General features: G+C 35.5%; 1 protein-coding gene across 6 annotated transcripts in view; it reads left to right on the top strand.

The window, feature by feature from the left end:
• The window catches only part of AGL (amylo-alpha-1,6-glucosidase and 4-alpha-glucanotransferase), a gene marked incomplete at both ends in the record, with an annotated part of 77,993 nt that overhangs the window by 34,566 nt on the left and 21,731 nt on the right, over window positions 1–21,696 (top strand). For 5 of the 6 annotated variants that reach the window (XM_079697379.1, XM_079697381.1, XM_079697382.1 and 2 more), the window contains 7 exons: window positions 2,046–2,176; window positions 5,036–5,172; window positions 5,443–5,576; window positions 6,477–6,652; window positions 11,215–11,317; window positions 14,731–14,956; window positions 16,149–16,260. In XM_079697379.1, coding sequence (XP_079553505.1) covers window positions 2,046–2,176; window positions 5,036–5,172; window positions 5,443–5,576; window positions 6,477–6,652; window positions 11,215–11,317; window positions 14,731–14,956; window positions 16,149–16,260 — 1,019 coding nt within the window. The remainder of the gene's footprint in view (window positions 1–2,045; window positions 2,177–5,035; window positions 5,173–5,442; window positions 5,577–6,476; window positions 6,653–11,214; window positions 11,318–14,730; window positions 14,957–16,148; window positions 16,261–21,696) is intronic. The other variant, XM_079697380.1, reaches the window with a different exon arrangement.

Below are 21,696 nucleotides of genomic sequence, written 5' to 3' on the forward strand. Positions count from 1 at the left end.
TCAGTTTCCTCATCTGGAAAATGGGGCTTATAATAACTTCCTACCTCTTAGATTTTGTAAGCATTAAATAGGATAATGCATATAAAGCACTTAACACAATTCATGGCACGTAACGAATGCTCAGTATATGTTTGATATCATGAGTACTAGGATAATTTCCAGGGTTGGAATTTCTGAGTTAGACTGTCTGTATATATGAGGCTTTTAATACTGCCAAATCCGCTCCCGAAAGATTATATTAATTAATATTTTCAGCTCTATGTAAAAGAGTCTAGTATCACACATCCTTACTAATACTGAGTATATATTATTGTAATGTAATGTTTAACAGCATAGAGGATGCGACTAGACTGCTGGGGTTTGAGTCTAATTTCAGACTCTTAGCTGTAAGAAGTAAAACCTTGGGCAAGTTACCTAAGAGATATAATTATAGTGACTCACAGAATAGTGTTTGACACAGAGTGAGTGATCAGTAAGTGTTAGCTATTATTAGTCAAATTGGTAAATATAAAATACTTTAAAATGATATCTCAATTTATTTTAAATATTAAGCTAATTTTTTTGTTCATCAGCCATTTGTATTTATTTGGTGATATGTCATTTTACATATTAGCTCATTTTTCTGTTCTGTTCAATTGTTTTTGTTGTTTTTTAAGAGCTTTTATTAATAAGGGTATTAACTCTTAATTCAAACCATACTTAGTAGTTACATTCTAAAGAAAAATCTATGATGAAGCAGTTTTGTGTTTCTATGGAATGTTTATGAAATGCACATTCCTCATCAGAGCTACTTATATTATTTTGGGACAAGATCAAGAAATCTACACTTTAATATGCTTTCCAGGTGATTCTTATGCAAGGAGTTCACTGACTACATCTTGAAAAATATTGCACCAGAATGGACTTGGTACTGAGGCTACTGATAGATTTGACTCACTCTTGATTCACAAATTGCAGAGGAAGGGTCAGTCCCAGCTGGGAGGAGGGAGGCTAGCAAAGACCGAGGGAACAAAGCACAGCTGACAATTGTCTAAGCTGAAACAGAACTAAAAGAGAAGGAAGGGAGTACATTCAAGAGGATATGTATTCAGTTATATAAAATGAAAGTATATAACTGAGCAGTTAGAAGTGCAAGAAAAGAAAGTAGGGTTTCAGTTGCATTCAGGTGTAGTCATTTACACAATCTCACTGCTAACTGGACAAAGGGAAACCAAGGCGATGATAGTTAAACACTTCCTTCTGCTCATTATCAAGAAACATCTTTATCTAAGAAAATCTGGTTTCTTAAACAACCAAGCTGAAGGATAATGCAACCTTAGGAGCTGAAAGGAGAAAAGGAGAGGAATGTAGCAGTAGAGTAACACATGATTTCTAAGGTCCTTAACTGTGACTTTTGATTATCCTTTTATCGGTCCTTTGATAATTATTTTGAGTTTAAGATAATTAGCATAAAAAGTTCTTATTGCCCCACATAGGAGAATATAAAGGAGAGGAAAAACTAAGTCTGAACTAGAAAGATTAAAAACAAATTTATGGGCTTCCCTGGCGGCGCAGTGGTTGAGAGTCCACCTGCCGATGCAGGGGACACGGGCTCGTGCCCCAGTCGGGAAGATCCCACATGCCACGGAGCGGCTGGGCCCTTGGACCATGGCCACTGAGCCTGTGCATCCGGAGCCTGTGCTCTGCACCGGGAGAGGCCACAACACTGAGAGGCCCGCGTAACGCAAAAAAAATAATAATAATTATAAGATAAAGGATATAGCAACCAAAAGATCTTTCCAGTATACTTCTAATTAGTAAAATTTAGCACTTGATTATTTCCTTGGCTTGGGAGAAATGTTACTTCTAATTGAGTTTTTAGCATGTTTATCCTCTAATTATTATTTATAAATGTATATTGTTTACAATGTATATAGTATAACGCTGAGTTCCTAAAACATACATTGCTAAAACATTTTTGTTATGATTCAGATTTTCTTATTTTTATTGAGAGCAAGTGAAATTTCAGTATGTTTAACCAATTTTCTTTATTTTCCAACTTTTAGTATTGCCTCTAAATTAACTTTGGCTGAGCTAAATCAGGTACTTTACCGATGTGAATCAGAAGAACAAGAAGATGGTGGAGGGTGTTATAACATACCAAACTGGTCATCTCTTAAATATGCAGGTCTTCAAGGTAAGCAAGTATAAGGATAGTGAAACTTTTCGGGGTTTTTTGTTTTTGTTTTTAAGGATCATATGGTGTCTTCCTTATAGGAATAAGAGTATGGGCTCAGAGTTCAATTGCTTGGGTTCAAATTATGGCTCTGCCACCTACTCATTGACCTCTGGCAAGTAACTTAAATTCTCTGTGCCCCAACTTCTGCCTCCATAAAATGTGAATAATATTGTCTAATTCATAGACTTTTATGAGGATTAAATGAGTTCATTCGTTTGAGCTCCAAATGGGACTAGGTTGTAAATATATTCATCTTCCTTTTTTGTCTAATTGGAAATATTTTTTTGTTGCATATTTGTTTTAGCCTACAAAGAGAACTTTTAGTTAAATATTATGCAGTTAGAGTAGTTGTAAAGTGGGATACAGGAACTAAATATTTAACTATCAGTTTAATTCATTTGGTTGGTAATATTTTCTTAGATTTTTATCTAGGAAATTTGGTTTCTCACACATGTATTCCTGGTTCATATAGTTTCCCACTTAACAAACCTCCTTTTCAACTCCTTATTTCTCTGTCCATCTAACCCATCATTAAGGGCCAATTCAATTCTTAATATCTTCCACAAATCCTTCCTTAACTATTGTTTTCACAGTAATTTCTTTGTCCTCCAGACACCCATTGCATTTATCTATTATGTCTCTTATTAGCCTTTGGAATTTACTGCCTTATTTTAATAATAAGTATAATTTTTTTATGAATCTTTATTATGGTGGTCAAGAAACAGGCTTTAGAACCACACTTTGTGGGTTGCACTGACTAGCTGTATAACTATATGGTAAACTCTCTGTGTCTCAGTTTTCTCATCTGTAAAATGAAGATAAAAACAGAATCTACCACAAGGGGTTACTGTTAGGATTAAATTAGTTAATACATGTAAAGTACTTAGACAATGCTTAATTCATAGTAAGTTTTCAGTGATAATTAGCTTTAAAACTCCACTAAGTAGACTGTACCTTGAGAAAGAACAGCGTTTGCCTTTTGGGGGGTTCTTGGTTTTTAGCTTTCATGCCTTCTACAAAATCAAGCACATAAGAAGCTCTCAATAAAAATTTGTAAGACTTTTTGTGCTTATGACATTTTGTTTTTTTCTAAAATATTCTCATTTTCAACAAAAAATGTTTTGTGCTATGAGTAATAAAGAAATGTATATCTTACCACTCTTAAGCAGATACCTACCATTTTCACTCTGAGCTGTTAAACTCCTTCTTTTTGCCTGAAAAGACCATACTTGTGTGAACTTCTTTTCTGGCCTTTATGTTTCTTAAAGTTAAGTCCGGTTTTTTACTGATTCTCTTTACCTTCTCATGAAATGATTTTTCTCATTCTTTCTAAATATAATTGCCCTTCCCTGATTTATGTTTTACTCTATACCAATCCCTTTACCCTCTGGCAATTTAGTATTTCCAGCAGCCACCTGATATTTCCAGCAGGCTGTTAATAGCAACCTCAGATTAAATCACACTTAACCATTTCACTGACCTTTCTCTCCTCTAACCAAAATCCCCCTTCCCTACTTCTTGTAACAATACATATTCAGTCATGTTGGAATCCAGGAATCCACTTTTGGACCTGCCCCTTTTATCCTCAACATTTGATCAATAATTAATCAAAATTATTGTATATGTGTTCACCCCAAATCAGTAATCATGACTTCTGGATTTTTTTTCTGTATTCTCTTTTGGTATACTATTTCCTTTTTATTTCCACGGTTATCATCCTGTCTAGGACTAAGTCCTGTCTACAAAACCAACTAACCAGTTTTCCAGCCTCTTGATACCTTTTACACAAATCATACCGTCCCATTGGTTATCATCAGACCTCTCTTCTAAAACACTGCTCTGTCATGTCATTCCATTATTCAGTAAGTGGAGCTAACACTTACTGAGAAATATTTACCTTCCCTGAAAATGCTAGGGTATATATAGACCATTATTTTATACTGTCTTGTTTTCTAGATTTTTTTATGTTTTAAGCTTTGTTCCTAAAGAAGATTATAAGCTTCCTGAAGGAAAGAATATCTTAAATTTATATATTTATTTTTTAATTTCTCAAAACATGCTATATACACAGTAAAATTAATTAAATTCTAACTAAATAAATTTATTTGAAATGAAGTCAATGAAGCCAATATAATTTTTTAAGGTGGAAATTACTACCTTATTAAATAATGAAAGTTGTACTATTGCTCTGTCATTGAAATAATAGAATGTGCTATATATTCATAGGAATTCTAATACTTCTATCTGAGTAGTACTTGAGGATATGCCTGTATACCTCATTTTGATACTTCATTTAGTGCCAAGTACCTCCTGTTATATTTCAAAGAGCCTCTCCAAACAGACTTTATTTATTACCACCATAGGTGCTCTTGCTGTCTCTGAAACCAGTTCTATGATTTTCTTAAATCTTGCCTGAATATTAAGGAATCCACCACTTTTCAACTGTGAAAAGATGTAGGCTTATCAGTTTTCTTCCCCCAGATCCTTAGGGCAGGGAAGCTATGCCAATTGCCTTTGAATATTGTAGTATTAAAATTCAAAAGAGCAGGACCAGCCCCAGAAAATAGGAATCTAGGAAAACTCCGCATAGCTCCTGTGACAGCAGTCCCCTTCAGTATGCCTTTGTATCTTGGTTCAAGTCAGTGTTGCCACACTTATCTCCAGCCCTGGGAAGTGCCACTAAGGACTGTGCAGTCCTTCTGTCTACCTGTATATGTGTTCACCCCAAATCACTAGAGACTAGCAGCAGCCCAGGCTATGAGAACAAACTACCTTTGCCAGTGATTAAATTGTCATGATATTTCTCTGAATTTTCAGGATTAATGTCCATATTGGCAGAAATAAGACCAAAGAATGACTTGGGGCATCCCTTTTGTGATAATTTGAGATCTGGAGACTGGATGATTGACTATGTCAGTAACCGGCTTATTTCACGGTCAGGAACCATTGCTGAAGTAAGTAAAGCTATATTCTAGTCCAAAAAAACAAGGGCACAATAAGAAGTATATTAACATACTACATATAATATTTATATTGTTTTCTAACCTGAAACATTATTTTCTAAACTGAAACTTTTTCCTTCCTTCTTCATCGTCTTTCAGTTCTAAGTGAAAATCTGGTTAATAGATTGCTAGATAGTAGAATTGCATGTTTGGATTTAGCTTTTAAAATACACCTAGCCTATAAGCACATCAAATTAACTTTTAAAATTATTTTTATAACAGGTTGGTAAATGGTTGCAGGCTATGTTCTTCTACCTGAAGCAGATCCCACGTTACCTTATCCCATGTTACTTTGATGCTATATTAATTGGTGCATATACCACTCTCCTGGATATAGCATGGAAGCAGATGTCAAGGTATATCCAGCAAAGCTTGAGTAGATAAGCATATTTGTGTAGAAGCCACATACAGTCAGTTTAAACACTCTTAAAAGACCAAAACATGAGGAATTGTCATACACGCATAGAGCTGAAAAAGTTGATAAGTGGATAGTAAATTTATTAACATCCTTTAATCTGGAACACACAAAAACAGTTATTAAAATCTGTTCTATAAAACTAAAAAACGTGTTGATGGGAAATTTTAATTGTTTCATGTTATCTGTTTCTATTTATTCCTTGGCTTGTTAAGTTAATGGATACAGTTTCATAAATCTACACACACCATTCTTTTTTCTAATTTTTCATTAATTAAGAGAAAAATATTCTGCTATTATTATAAATGAAATTTGCCTTTATCGGTGAATTTCCCTAAAATGAAACCACAGGTCGGAATGTACCAGTAAAGAGATGCCAAATCAATTTGGGCATGATTTCAGAAAGAACAAAACCTCAGCCCTACCATTTGTTTTACAACAGGCCTTTTAAAGCCAGCTAGACAGAATACTGGGTGAAATGAAAGCAGTTCTGAAACCTTATCCAAATTGAAAATTTTATTCAACTGATATTAGCATTGTTACACATTTGTGTAGAGAGACTTTTTGAAGGGAAGAAACCAAGTAAAATAATACTGCCAAAAATTTTTGAATCAATGGGTATAAAATTTCAGGTATTCAAGATGAGTAAGTTTTGAGATCTGATGTACAACATTGTGGCTATAAATAACAATATTGTGTTGTACTCTTAAAAATCTGTTAAAGCAGGTAGGTCTCAACTTAGGTGTCCTTACCCTAATAAAATTTTTTGAATAAATAAATGAATAATAAAAAATTTTTTATTTCTACACATAATATTTTGAACTCTATAACATTGTTGCAGCTTTGTTCAGAACGGTTCTACCTTTGTGAAACACCTTTCCCTGGGTTCAGTCCAAATGTGTGGAGTAGGAAAATGCCCTTCTCTGCCACTTCTTTCACCGTCCCTTATGGATGTACCATGCAGGCTGAATGAAATCACAAGAGAGAAGGAGCAGTGTTGTGTGTCTCTAGCTGCAGGTAAGAAATTATGTACAAAGTTAAATGTGTAAGTCAGGATTAGTGAGGAAATTATGAAGAAATTATTATTAAAAAAACTCATGATGTTATTCAAGATTTCATGTTACTGCTTAGTAAAATTTCATAGGTATTCACTTGTAAAAATAATAACCGTGCTAACTATTTAATTACCACTGTGCACCAGACATTTATTTATGTGCATTTTTTATTGTGGCCAGTTAATCCTTTTCTTCATGTTTATTTTTTCCAACTTATGACATTTTGCATTTTTTAATCAAATTTGTTTTACTACCCTTTTTCCATTACACTATACTTGTTTCCCAATATTAAAAATTAACCCAACCTTGTAAAGGTCCTCTACAAGTTACAAAACACGAAACAAATGTTAAATAATTTTTATTATGTGTCTAATTGCAATCAAATGCTTTCATCTCTATTGATATTTTTCCTGAAAGTAGATTTAAAACCCAAATCAAGTAACAAGTTGAAATCTAAGCAAAATAGGCTTTTGGTTTCTTTTTAATAAATTTCAAGCTATTTCTAAGAAGTATTTAATATTTGAGTCCACTGAAGTTTAGAACTTCCCATACTAAACTAAAAAATACTAATTGCAGGATGAAAGTAACAGTGTTGTCCGTGTGAATTCCTCTGTTTACCCTTAAATTTGCATATGCTCAGACCAAGAAAAAAGACCTAGTGGACCCAACAACTAAAAAAGAAGTTAACTTTTCATTTGGAATGATCATATGAACCTTCTGAATGTTTTAATTATGTAATTGTGTTTTAGATTTTCACTCAACTATTTGATCTCCTTCTGGGACTTTCCCCTGTGAATCCATGCAGAGGGTCATAAAACTGAACAGGGCCATTGTGAAAAAAAGTTAATAGGCAGAATTTGATTTTAAAGCTTATTGTTTAGAAGCCTCTTACATAGTATAGTGATCTCAACATTTTTGATTATTCACCGCTGTTGTTAAGCACTCCCAAAATAAATATACTGATGTATTGATATCATAAATGATATACTGATATAAGTTATGATACTTGGTATGTTTACATATCAGGTACAATATAAAACAAAAAGAGAAACTAAAAAGATAAGTTCATAAATATAAATAGAAGTTCTGGGATTCCTTTCTAACATGCTAAAGGAGAGTTTTATATACTCCATACTAACAATATATAGGACTGTACTCAGATTTGCAGATAGATTTCTTCGTTTCATTTCTAAATGAATACAAAGGCCAGGGATACCTTCCTTTGGTGACAGTGGTGCAAAATATATATATAATTATTAGCTTTTATAATAATTGACAAGGTAGAAATCATTCAGAAGATGTGTGATCTTAAGTCATATACTCTGAGAGGTCAAAAAGTTAATACAAACATTTCCACACATCAGTGCTAGAGATTTTATAGTTTCGACTTTTTAACAAAAACTAACTGCCTGTATTTGGGGGCATACCAACTCAAACTCACCCTTGGATCTATCTATTCTTACATTTTATGCAAGGTGTTAAGTGGGTTAAAGTACCAGGAAGTCTGTGCCACACAGAGTACTATATATATATGTGATAGCTGCTGTCATCATCATCATCCTCAGAATTACATCATCAACCATATATTGGGTTGGCCAACAGGTTCCTTTGGTTTTTAAAGTAAAAATAAAAGACACGTTTTTCATTTTCACCAAGAAGTTTATTAAACATCATATGCACCGTTTTGTTCCATTACCTTCCTAAAACTTTTTATCTTTTTGAGCAAAGAACTGTTCCAGGTGCCTTTTACAGTCTTCCAGGGAATTGAAATTTTTTTTTTCCATTAAGAGAATTTTGTAAAGACTGAAATGAATGGAAATCCAAAGGTTCAGTGTCTGGTGAATACAGCGGTTGAATCAGAACTTCCCAGCCACCTGGAGGGGTGGGATAGGGAGGGTGGGAGGGAGGGAGACGCAAGAGGGAAGGGATGGGGGAACAGATGTATATGTATGACTGATTCACTTTGTTATAAAGCAGAAACTAAAAAAAAAAAAAAGAACTTCCCAGCCAAGCTGTACCAGTTTTTGACTGGTCATCAAAGAAACATGCAGTCTTGCGTTATCCTGATGGAAGATGATGAGTTTTCTGTCGACTAATCCCAGACGCTTTTCGTCGAGTGCTGCTTTCAGTTGGTCTAATTGGGAGCAGTACTTGTTGGAATTAATCATTTAGTTCTCCGGAAAGAGCTCATAATAGAGGACTCCCTTCCAATCCCACCATATACACACATCACCTTCTTTGGATGAAGACCGGCCTTTGGTGTGGTTTGTGGTGGTTCATTTTGCTTGCCCCACGATCTCTTCCATTCCACATTGCTGTACAGTATCCACTTTTCATCACCCGTCACAATTTGTTTTAAAAATGGAATGTTTTCATTACGTTGCAGTAGAGAATCTCATGTGGAAATACAGTCAAGAAGGTTTTCCTCACTTAACTTATGTGGAACCCAAGATCAAAGAGATTAACATAACCAAGCTGGTGCAAATGATTTTCAGTGCTTGATTTGGATATTTAGAGTATGTCGTCTATCTCCCATGTGGTATAACGTTGATTGTTCTCAATTAATGTCTCAATTTGATCACTGTCAACTTCAACTGGTCTACCTGATCATGGAGCGTCCAGCGAGAAATCTCCAAAACAAAACTTCGCAAACCACTTTTGACAAGTTCAATCAGTCACAGCACCTTTCCATACACTGCACAAATCTTTTTGTGCGTTTCAGTTGGATTTTTACCTTTCTTGAAATAATAAAGCATAATATGCCAAAAATGTTGCTTTTTTTCTTCCATCTTCAGTATTAAAATGGCTACACAAAAATTCACCAATTTTGATAAGTTTTTTTTTTAACGCACGCTGGTATAATAGCTGTCACAATACAATATAACAAAATTATTTTGAATGAAGTTAAGGACAACTAAGCGCTACTAGAGCCATCTTACAGAAAAAACCAAACGAACTTTTTGGCCAACCCAGTATATAAACTGTATATGTGAACCGTGTATAAACAATACACAAAGTGTTTAGGGAAATTTTGTACCACTATTTGAAAGACAATATAGAAAGAAACGTCTGATATTACCTTTAGTTCTGATGTTTTCTTAACAGAAGAACATACAAGGTGAAGACCCAGTAAACAGAAACTTAAATTGTGAAGTATTGCCAATTTTTGTTTATCTTAGTCAAATTCTTTCACCTCTCAATTTACCTTTTATAAATCTTTTTTTTTTTTTTTTTTTTTTTGCATTACGTGGGCTTCTCACTGCTGTGGCCTCTCCCGTTGCGGAGCACAGGCTCTGGACGCGCAGGCCCAGCAGCCATGGCTCACGGGCCTAGCCGCTCCGCGGCATGTGGGATCTTCCCAGACCGGGGCACGAACCCGTGTCCCCTGCATCGGCAGGCGGACTCTCAACCACTGCGCCACCAGGGAAGCCCTATAAATCTTTTATTTCATTCATTCAGTAAATTTTTATAGTGATGTGTACCAGTTACAATTTTCAGTGATATACTTTGGTAAACAATGCAAATGAGATTTCTGTTATCATGGATCTTATTTTTTACTGGGGAGAGACATTCATTCAACAAACCAGAAAACAAACAAGATATTGTCAAATAGTGTTAAGTGCTTAGAAAATAGTTATGAATGAATGCTGTGAACATTTTATTTATGACCTCAGTTTTCCCTTCCTAAAATATTTGTTACATTTATACTTTTGCATAGTTGGTTTTCTTGAGTGAAATGCTAATTTCCTTTGCTTTACTTTCCTACTGATTATTGTTTTTAGTACAAATACAGATAACAATTATATTCTTTTCATGTTTTGTAAGAAACCAAACTCAATCTAAAAGTAAAATTTTAGATTTTATCCATCAGTCACTCTGTTTTACTTCATGCATAAAAGCTGCAGTTACCTAGAATGTTCAAGTTATTTGGCATCTGAAATCCTTGTTTTAATCTGTAAAAATTGTCTCTGACTAACAAACTATAACACTTCTAAGTCATTTTAAGTAAATGGGAAATTTGGTAATAAAGTAACTCTATAGTGATAGATTAATAAACATTTACTTATGTATCATTAAGGTAATCATCTCATATTTAGATTAATTTGTTGCCTTTGAATTGCACATAGAACCTTTAAAAATATATCATTACTATTAAGAGTTTCTTGATGTGTTAAATATTTGACCTCTGATTTTAATCTTTAACTTTAATTTACTAAAAAAGTTTATCTGTGTTTAAAGACTCACACATTTGAACCAATTCAGATAAGCATCACTCTCTAGCACTGATTCTTAATCTATTTTGGGTGACAGATTCCTTTAAGAATCAGATATGATTATGGAACCTCATCACACAAAAGTTGACATAAGTATAGCCATACATTCTGCAGATACCTTAAGAGGGTTTGAAGACTCTTTTTAGCTCATCCTTGACCCCCAAGTTTAGAGCAACTCATCTATAGTAATGGAGTTCATAGGTTTGTGTACATTAAGGTTAATATATTACTTTGTTGTGTTTTCTGTTAGGCTTACCCCACTTTTCTTCTGGTATTTTCCGCTGCTGGGGAAGGGATACTTTTATTGCCCTTAGAGGTCTGCTGCTGATTACTGGACGCTACATGGAGGCCAGGTAGGAAATCTCTAAAAAGTTGCAATGCAGGTTTATGTTTGAATGTTTTTCACATGCTCTTCAAACTTTTCTTATTCATCTATTCTCAACATATGGGAGGCATGTTTTCCTTAGGTGTGTTTTTTATTTTATTTTTTATATATTCAATTAATAGGATCATAGAATTTCAAAGACGTGAAAATCTTTAAAGTTACCAAATTCTAACCCTTCATGTTACAGATCAGGTTATCTTTAGCATTTGCTACTTTATTTCAAGTAAAACTAAAAAATGTATAAACATATTACTAACATCACTCACTAAAGAGTAAAATTTCTATGCCCAAGTTAAGTGTAAGAACTCAGATGAACTTTTAGGTAAAATTGGAAAGTCTGCCATTTTTTGTTCTTCCATAATGAAGGCATTGCTGGCTTTTTGACAGAGTCTGGTAGAAAGAATTATAATACCAGGTTTTCTTCTTTTTAATGTCAGACATTGTAACCTCCAGTTTTATGTTTTCTAGACTTAAAATGGTGTTTTCTTATGTCACAGTATTATGTATGAATTTATCAGAGGTAGAAAAGAAAGGCTCTACATCAGTACTGTATAGTGTTCCACAAATCAGCAGTGTCACCATCTGACAGCTTGTTAGAAATGCAAATTCTTGGTCTCTATTGCTGGATCTGCTGAATCCAAACCTGGGGGTGGAAAGGGCAGGGTTGGCAGATGGCAATCTGTGTTTTCGCAGGGGCTCCAGGTGATTTTCAGCTGCCTAAGACTAAAGTTTGAAATCGCTGCTCTGCAAGTTAAAACTTGTAGCAAAAAAAGCATTTATATGATACCTTATTTTGATGTCACCCGAGAAATAACTGGAGGTTTGCCTCTCCAAATGACAAGTTTTATTTCTGATCCTTTTAAAATTGGAAATTTCTAAGTGAACATCTAAAATGTATTATATGCTTCCCTATACTAACCTAACATATAATAAGACCTTTTATTATGGACTTAAGATACTATTATGGGGCTATAGAAATTTGGGAGGCTGTGTGCTTCTTCCCCAAATGCCCCTAAATGACCGTGATTAAGAAGTAGGAAGTGGAACATCAGGAGCATAGTATAGTGGTTAAGCACTTGGGTTTGGGCCAGACTACCAGGTTCTAATCCTGGTTCCAAATGCCCACCTGACAAATTATTTGTTCTCTTCGTGCTCTCCGTAGAATGGTTATAGTACTTACCTTATAGGGTTTTTGTGAGGATTAAATAAGCTAATACAGTTAAAATATCTAGAGCAATGTCTGCCACATGCTAAGCACTCCATAAATGTTCATTTTTAAAATAATTATTGTTACTTTCATTGTTATCTGGGCTCCCAATGATCACTTCTATATACTGTCAAAATTTTCTGCTACTTAGTTTTACATATGACTATCTCAATCAGGCATCAGCTAACTATGACCTGTCACCTGTTTTGTATGACCTAAGAGCTAAGAATGGTTTTTACGTTTTTAAAGGACCATTAAAAACGAAAAGAATATATGATGAGACCATATATGGCCAACAAAGCCTAAAATATTTACTGTCTGACCCTTTACAGAAAAAAAGTTTGGCTACCCCTGATCTAGATGATTTCCCAGAAGATAATGCATTTGTTACAGTAGTGCTAGCTGCTATGAATTATAAACTCTTAAATTTCAATGGCTTTTCACAAATGAAATTCATTTGCTTCTGATCCTGTATGGGTGTTGACGAGGGAACTTTCTACTTAGTGGTGAAGGGATATAGGCTTCTTTATCTTCAGGATATACCACCTTGCAGGGACTCTAGGTTCTCTCCAGTCAGCTGGCAGAAAGGGAAAGAGAGCCTGAGGAACACACACCTGTTCCATTCACTTAACAGTCTTTTGCCTTAGAATGCAGTCATCTGGCCACAGCCAAGTGTAAGGTAGGCTGGGATTTATAGGAAAGCCATTTTGGTGGACACATGGCTGTCTCTACCACAGATAGTTTTACTTCCACCCTCTGCAGAGATGTTCATGGATAGAGGACTTTTTATTGAACTTTCTCATGTATGACATGTTCTAGATAATTAAGATTGCTAATACTCTGACTTTTTATTAATTGGAAGTGTCACAGTCCATACTAACACTTTTGTACTACGAAGATAAAAAGTTCCTCTTACACTATAATTTAGGAGATGGGCATGGGACTTCCCTGGTAGCACAGTGGTTAAGAACCCGCCTGCCAATGCAGGGGACACGGGTCCGGGAAGATCTCACATGCCATGGAGCAACTAAGCCTGTGCACCACAACTACTGAGCCCACGTGCCGCAACTACTGAAGCCCACATGCCTAGAGCCCGTGCCCTGCAACAAGAGAAGCCATGGCAATGAGAAGCCTGCATACCGCAACGAAGAGTAGTCCCCACTCGCCACAACTAGAGAAAGCCCATGCACAACAACAAAGACACAACACAGCCAAAAATTTTAAAAAATTTTTTTAAAGAAATGGACATTGAACTGATATATAGAATTAATTAGATTTTTAAATGATTTAGCCAAAAAGCATTGAGGCCTAGAGTTTTTTTTTTTTTTTTTTTTTTTTTGCGGTACGCGGGCCTCTCACTGTTGTGGCCTCTCCCGTTGCGGAGCATGGGCTCCAGATGCTCAGGCTCAGCGGCCATGGCTCACGGGCCTAGCCACTCCACAGCATGTGGGATCTTCCCGGATTGGGGCACAAACCCGTGTCCCCTGCATCGGCAGGCGGACTCTCAACCACTGCGCCACCAGGGAAGCCCCGAGGCCTAGAGATTTTAAATGCCTTTTCCAAGGTCATACAGATGGCAACACTAGGATTTAAATCTCAGTCTTCTTATTTCTCAGTTTCACGCTCTTTTTAGAATGCCATGCCATCTTACAAAGTTGTCATTTGGTGTATGATAGTAGAATAACACTTTGAAAGATAAAATATTCTCTACAAGTTTTTGAAAATAAATTATGTTTTTCAAGGTCAGTTTTTACCCATTTATTTTCTTATATGATTGTTTTATTCTTGGTATCTGCTATTTAAAGCAATAAGATTCATGTTCTTAGTTACTCAGATTTTGAAATACGAGGGATTTCAAAAGTAAAACCTAGAGCTATGAGGGACCTTAAAAATCACCCAGTCCAATCTCAAACTCCACAGATGAAAAAATATTCTCCCAGAGGTGGTTAGTCACACAGATTGTTAGAGAAAAAGACAGGGCTAGGATCAAGGTTCCTGATTTTTAATTCAGTGCTTATTTTATATTATGACCTCTTTCTACATGAAAATACAAAGAAATAAGGGTAGGAGAGAAAATACATAAAAAATAACGATTACCAAGAGTGACTTTTTTGTCTTCAATTTTTTAAGTGATTTTTTCATGTCAAATGATTCACCTAATTCTGTTGTTTTAGGAATATTATTTTAGCATTTGCTGGTACCCTAAGACATGGTCTCATTCCTAATCTCCTGGGTGAAGGAACTTATGCCAGATACAACTGCCGGGATGCTGTGTGGTGGTGGCTGCAGTGTATTCAGGATTATTGTAAAATGGTCCCAAATGGTCTAGACATTCTCAGGTGCCCAGTTTCCAGAATGTATCCTACAGATGATTCTGCTCCTTTGTCTGCTGGCACACTGGTAAAGATCATTTCTTAAAATAATTTTTTTCCTGAAAAATGACTTTTAGCTTCTAATATAAAATACATGTAAAATTAAGAATCTGAATCTTACAAATTCTTCAAATACTGGTATTTATTTAGCACCTGCTGCTACTATGAGAGATTGCAGAGATAAGACTTGCTCTTTGCCTAAAGAGCTTGCAACATGGTAGAAGAGGTGATGTGTAGATAATACAATCATTGCAAAAAAGAGGGACGTGCTATGTAGTCTCATAAAAGAGAGATGATCTAGTAGGTGGGTCTCAGGGAGGACTACAGAAAGCAACTAAAATTTCACCTAAACTAAACCTTGAAAGGTGAGTAGGATTTCATCAGAGATGAGGGAAGTTGTGAGAAGATATTAAAGGTGAAATAAATAATAAAGCACAGGGTAGATTGACGCACAGTTTAGGACATACTGCTCAGTCTAGTTTGGCTTTTTGTGTAGGGTACCTGCAGGGTAGTAAGGGATTGTGGAAAGGGTGGACCAGGTTGTGGAGAGCCTTGGCTACCAATCCAGGGAGTTCAGAGTTTATCTTATGAGCAGTGCAGAATGAATGAACATTTTTTGTGGGTTTTTTTCCCCCAGGAATATTGTACTTTTGCCACTTCTGATCTGCATTTATGTTATAGTTTATTTGTTATGGAGGACTTCTAAGCTACCTCAGGGCTAGCATAGATTTATGTCACTACAATGTTTCTATCATGAAGTGTTCAAAGAATATTTGTCCAAAAATTTTTTAACCTAAATTACCATTATAGTATATAGTTTATCTCCATTGCTATGTATGTGGATGAATTAGAACAGCAATGCCAATTTAAAACTCAGATTTCTGTATAGTAAGCTAGATTCATTTATTAGCTGAACCGTTCACTCTAACGCAGATTACACAAGCTCACAAGATTATTTTTCATGTATCAGCAAATTACAAATTATTTCATGTCACAGAATTTATAGTTAAAACTATAGTATGTTAAATGTTCATATGCCAAAGGTCTGATCTATTATATGATGTATAGGAGCTGCTTCTTTCCCCAGTCCCACCCCTTATCCCCATTTCTCCTTTTAAGGGAAAAATATATGTTTCCACAAAACTTCAGTTGTGGAATTTGGGAGACGATAAGAAAAATGTGATTTCTAACAGAGGTAACATCCATTATGTCTCAAACAGGATCAACCATTGTTTGAAGTAATACAGGAAACTATGCAAAGACACATGCAGGGCATACAGTTCCGAGAAAGGAATGCTGGTCCACAGATAGATCGCAACATGAAGGATGAAGGTACATAACTTTAGGTACATAGTAAAGATTTAGTGAGGAGATGAAATTAAACCTTGTAATTGTTCATTTATTTCACAAGTATTTTATTTGTGTATAAAACTTCAGAATATAATAATGAAAAAGATTAAGAGTTTCTGATCTCACCAGTTTAGTTTAGTTTCTAGAGGAAAGATAAAATGTTGTATCTTTTGTCAGCCAGTTTGAAAGGTAATTTTGGTGCTTGCATTTATAATCATAACAATAATTGCTAATAATTGAGTGCTTGCTATGTGCTAAGCATTGTGCTAACTACTTTACCTACATTATTACCATTTAACACTTCTGAGAACATTAGGCATGAGTTACATTGTTCCCTTTTTTATTGATAAGGTGACTGAAGCAGAGTAGTTTGCCCAGAGTCACACAGCTGCTAAGTTGCAGAGCTAGGATTTCATCCATAGTTTGTCTACCCCATAATCTAGGCTCTTATAAAATACTTTTTATAAAGAGGTTTATTTGTACTCAGAGTTAAAATATACTTTTATAACCTCTTTGAAATTCATCATATTCCTATTTTTATGGCACACTGTCATCATCATTAGCCAGTGCAAGGCTAACAATAATTTATTTCATTTTATTACTCATTCCCCTTAGAGACATTCCAATGGGTTTGTTGTATATTCATGTATTGTCTTATAAAATATATATTGCTTTAAGTGCATATAGACCTTTTTTTTAACTTTTTAATTTTGAAAGAATTGGGGACTGATAGAAAGTTACAAAAATGATACATAAGCGTACCCTGAACCCTTCATCCAGCTTCCCCCAATGAGGACATCTTATATAACTTTAGTACAATATCAAGATCAGGAAATAGATATTAGTGTCATACTGTTAGCTAAGCTATAGACCATATTCCTTTTTCACCAGTTTTATGTTAACTCATCTGTGTGTGTGCGTGTGTGTGTGTGTGTGTGTGTACTTCTGTGCAGTTTTACCTCATGTATAGCTTCGTGTATCCACTACCACAGTCAAGATACAGAGCTGTTCCGTCACCAAGGAGGTTTTCCTTGTGCTATCCCATTATAGTCACACCAACCATCCCTGGTCTCTAGCAACTGCCAATCTGTTCTGCGTCTCTATATTTTGTCATTTTGAGAATGTAGATAAATGGAATCATACAGTATGTAACCTTTTGAGATTGGTTCTTTCACTAAACATAATTCCCCTTGAGAACTATCCAAGTTGCTGCATTTATCAATATTTTATTAGTTTTTATTGCTAAGTAGTATTCCCTTTTATGAACGTACCATTCATCTTTTTTTTTTTTTTTTTTTTTTTTTTTGCGGTATGCGGGCCTCTCGCTGTTGTGGCCTCTCCCGTTGCGGAGCACAGGCTCCGGACGCGCAGGCTCAGCGGCCATGGCTCACGGGCCCAGCCACTCCGCGGCATGTGGGATCCTCCCAGACCGGGGCACGAACCCGTGTCCCCTGCATCCGCAGGCGGACTCTCAACCACTGCGCCACCAGGGAAGCCCTACCATTCATCTTTTGAAGGATATTTAGGTTGTTTCCAATTTTTTTGGCTAATACAAATGGAGCTACTATAAACATTCATATACAGGTTTTTGTGTAAACATAAGTTTTCATTTCTCTGGGATAAATGCCCAATAATGTGATTGGGTGATGTGGTCAGCATATGTTTTGTTTCATAAGAAATTGCCAAACTATTTTCATTTCACATTCCCACCAGCAAGCTGGATAGATCCAGTTTCTCCACGTCCTTGCCAGAATTCGTTGTTATCACCTATTTTCAGATGTTCTGATAGTTGTGTAGACCACTACACATTGTGGTTTTGATTTGCATTTCCCTATTAATGGTTTTGAACATCTGTTCATGTGCTTATTTACCATCCATATCCCCTCTTTGATGAAATGTCTATTCATGTCTTTTATCCATTTTCTAATTGGATTGCTGGTTTTCTACTGTTAAGTGTGTGTGGTGAAACACACGTTTACCATTTTATCATAAAATATATCATTTTAGCCATTTTCAAGTGTACAGTGCAGTGACTTTAAGTACATTTGCACTGTTTTTCAACCATCATCACTATCCATCTCCAGGACTTTTTCATCATCCCAAACTGAAACTATACCCAGTTAGCAATAATTCCTCATTCTCTTCCTTGCTAGCCCCTAGTAGCTACTAATCTACTTTATGTCTCTATGAATTTGACTATTCTAGGTACCTCATATAAATGGAAGTATGTAATTTTTGTCCTTTTATGTCTGGCTTATTTCACTTACATTGGTATATCAGAGCTACATATACTATACTCTTATGCCCTTTGTTTAAACACTACCACATTCCTTTCCAGAATTACTGCACCAGTCTCTATTCCCATTAACAATCAAAGTAGCTTCTTAAGTGTCCATATGCCTACCAACATTTGGCATTATCCTCTAATGCCAAATATGGGTGTAAAGCCATATGTAGTTGTTTTAACTTACAATTCTCCTGTTATTGAATTGAGTATTTGCTCATATTTTTATTGGCCTCTTTGGAAAGTTTCCTTTTCTATAAATTATTTATTCATGTTCTATGCCTTTACTCATCTTTCTTTTGGCTTTCCTGTATTTTTCATGTTGATTATCAGGAGATTTTTGTTTATTCTAGATGTTTGTCCATCATTAGTTTTAGAATTGCACAAACCTTTTCCCAATTTATCTATGGTGTCCTTCACCATATTTCATTTCAGAAATCCTACCGCACCTTCATGTCTCAAAGAAAATCTCTCACATTAACTTCTATTAACTATGTGAGTTTGCCTTTTACAAATTTTTTTTAAAAGAAACAATTTGTCCCACTTTAATTCATTCTATTTTTGTTCTTATGAGTCTTGTTTTCAAGACCTATATCTGTATTAATTTACCATGTCTATGTTCATTTCTTTAACTTATTAAAATCCCTATTGACCCCTAACAGAATAAGTAATTTAGTGTATGCCCCTCTCCCTGAATCCCTATTTGATATTATCTAGGTGGAATTTCAGTTTGAATTGTTATGACTGTACTTCTTTTTGTTTTCTTTGGTTATTGCTTTTTCTTAGGCAACAATAAACTTTTATGTGTAATTTGATCATCTTTTCATTCCATCTCTCTTACTAGTATCCTCTAAGATTTATTTCTTTCCTTATTTGAGTTAATCAGATGAGCTTATTTATTTATGTTAATATATGAAAACCTCTCAGAACAGTGCCTACTACTACAGTGCCTTGCTGTAGTCATTTTATTGTTGCTATATGAGTATCTTTAGTGCTGCTATATGCAAGTTTTTAAAGTTGGAACTTACATGTCAAGCTCTCTGAGGCCTTGTATGGCTGGCAGTATTTTTATTATGCTTTCATATTTAAATGACAGATTAGACATAAATGCTTTTTTTCTTCAATGCTTTAGAAAATATTATTCTGTTGACTTCTTGTTTCCAATATTGCTATTGAAAGGTATATGGACCTATACCTTGTTCCATTAGAAGTGATCTACTCTTTCTTTCTTGAAGATTTTAGAACCATCTCTTTGTCTGAATTCAGGATTTTACTCTAACTTTCCTTATCTGTTTCATTTGGTACTCTATGAGTGCTTTTAACCTGAGATCTTTCTTGATTCTAGGATATTTATCATTTTATTTCTTTTTTTTTTTTTTTTTTTTTTTTTTTTTTTGTGGTATGTGGGCCTCTCACTGTTGTGGCCTTTCCCGTTGCGGAGCACAGGCTCCGGACGCGCAGGCTCAGCGGCCATAGCTCACGGGCCCAGCCGCTCCGCGGCACGTGGGATCCTCCCAGACCGGGGCACGAACCCGCGTCCCCTGCATCGGCAGGCGGACTCTCAACCTCTGCGCCACCAGGGAAGCCCTATCATTTTATTTCTTCAAGTATTTTCTTCCTTCTCTTTCCACTTTCTGGGAATACTTTTGTCAGGATATCTTTTGATTTAATTCTATCCCCATAGCTTTTAGCTCTTTTTTTCTATTTTCTCCCTTTAACCATTCCTGCTACCTCTGGAGAATTTTTCAATCTTGTCTTCCATCTCACTAATTCATTCTTAGCTGTGTCTATCTACTATTTAGTCCCTTATTATCACTTTATTGTTTTCTATTAAAAATTATTATTAAATTATTATTAAAAATTATTATTAAAACTATTAAAAATTTCAGACCTAACATCTCCACTTAGTCTTTTTAATGTCTTTTGTTCCTGCTTCATGTTAATAATATCTTACCTATGTCTTTGAGGTTATTTATTTTGCTTATTGTATATTATTGGTCCATCTGTTCCAGTAATTCTGCTTCATGTGAAATATGTTACTCAGCTTCTCTCTTTTATATAGTCGTTAGACTCCTCTGGTATCTAATGTTTATCTTTTCCCAATAAGCTCATATTCCCTTAATTATTAGCTACTCTGTAAGCACTGAAAAGAAGCAATCTCCTTAAGTTGTAACACAGCAGCCTTACGAGCCGAGGTGGAATAAAAGTCCAAAGTGGCTGGTCAGGTCTCACGTGTTTTTTGTTTGTTTTGGTTTTTTTGTTTGTTTTTCGGGGGGGTTGGTTTTTAAAATAAATTTATTTATTTTATTTATTTATTTTTGGCTGTGTTGAGTCTTTGTTGCTGCACACGGGCTTTCTCTAGTTGCAGTGAGTGGGAGCTACTCTTCTTTGTGGTGCACGGGCTTCTCATTGCAGTGGCTTCTCTTGTTGCAGAGCACAGGCTCTAGGCACGTGGGCTTCAGTAGTTGTGGCATGCAGGCTCAGTAGGTTGTGTCTCGCGGGCTCTAGAGCACAGGCTCAGTAGTTGTGGTGCACAGGCTTCATTGCTCCGCGGTATGTGGGATCTTCCTGGAGCAGGGCTCAAACCCATGTCCCCTGCACTAGCACGCGGATTCTTAACCACTGCACCACCAGGGAAATCCTCACGTGTTTTTATTAGTTTCTCCCAAACATTATGTGACTTCTTCACATCAATACCTCACATATACTTCTGTAGTTTCTCCAGGGTTGATTGTGGGGAGGGAGCCAATAGCCTGGAATACTTTGCCAACTCATCAGCAAGTGCAAAAGTAAGCCTTCTACCCACTTTATGCATTTGAAACAACCTATTCATTCATAGTCATTTTGACTTGTGTACCTTTTTGTGTGTGTTCTTATGACTTTGTAGCTGAATCTCTGAGATTTACTCACTAAACATTGACTATCCAATTATTTAATATTAAATAAATTAAAAAGCTCTTTGCCTTTGTGTATCACTTGACGAACATTTTCCAGAAGCTAGTACCTCTATTCCTAGCTTATAATAGAGGAAATAGGAGGAGGTAAAAGTAGCTTGCCCAAGGACATACATCAACCATCCATTAATAAACATAGGGGGAAGCATTCAATCTCACCAGTACTCAAACAAATTCATG

Source organism: Hyperoodon ampullatus (assembly GCF_949752795.1).
Source record: "Hyperoodon ampullatus genome assembly, chromosome: 2".
Classification (NCBI taxonomy): Eukaryota; Metazoa; Chordata; class Mammalia; order Artiodactyla; family Ziphiidae; genus Hyperoodon; species Hyperoodon ampullatus.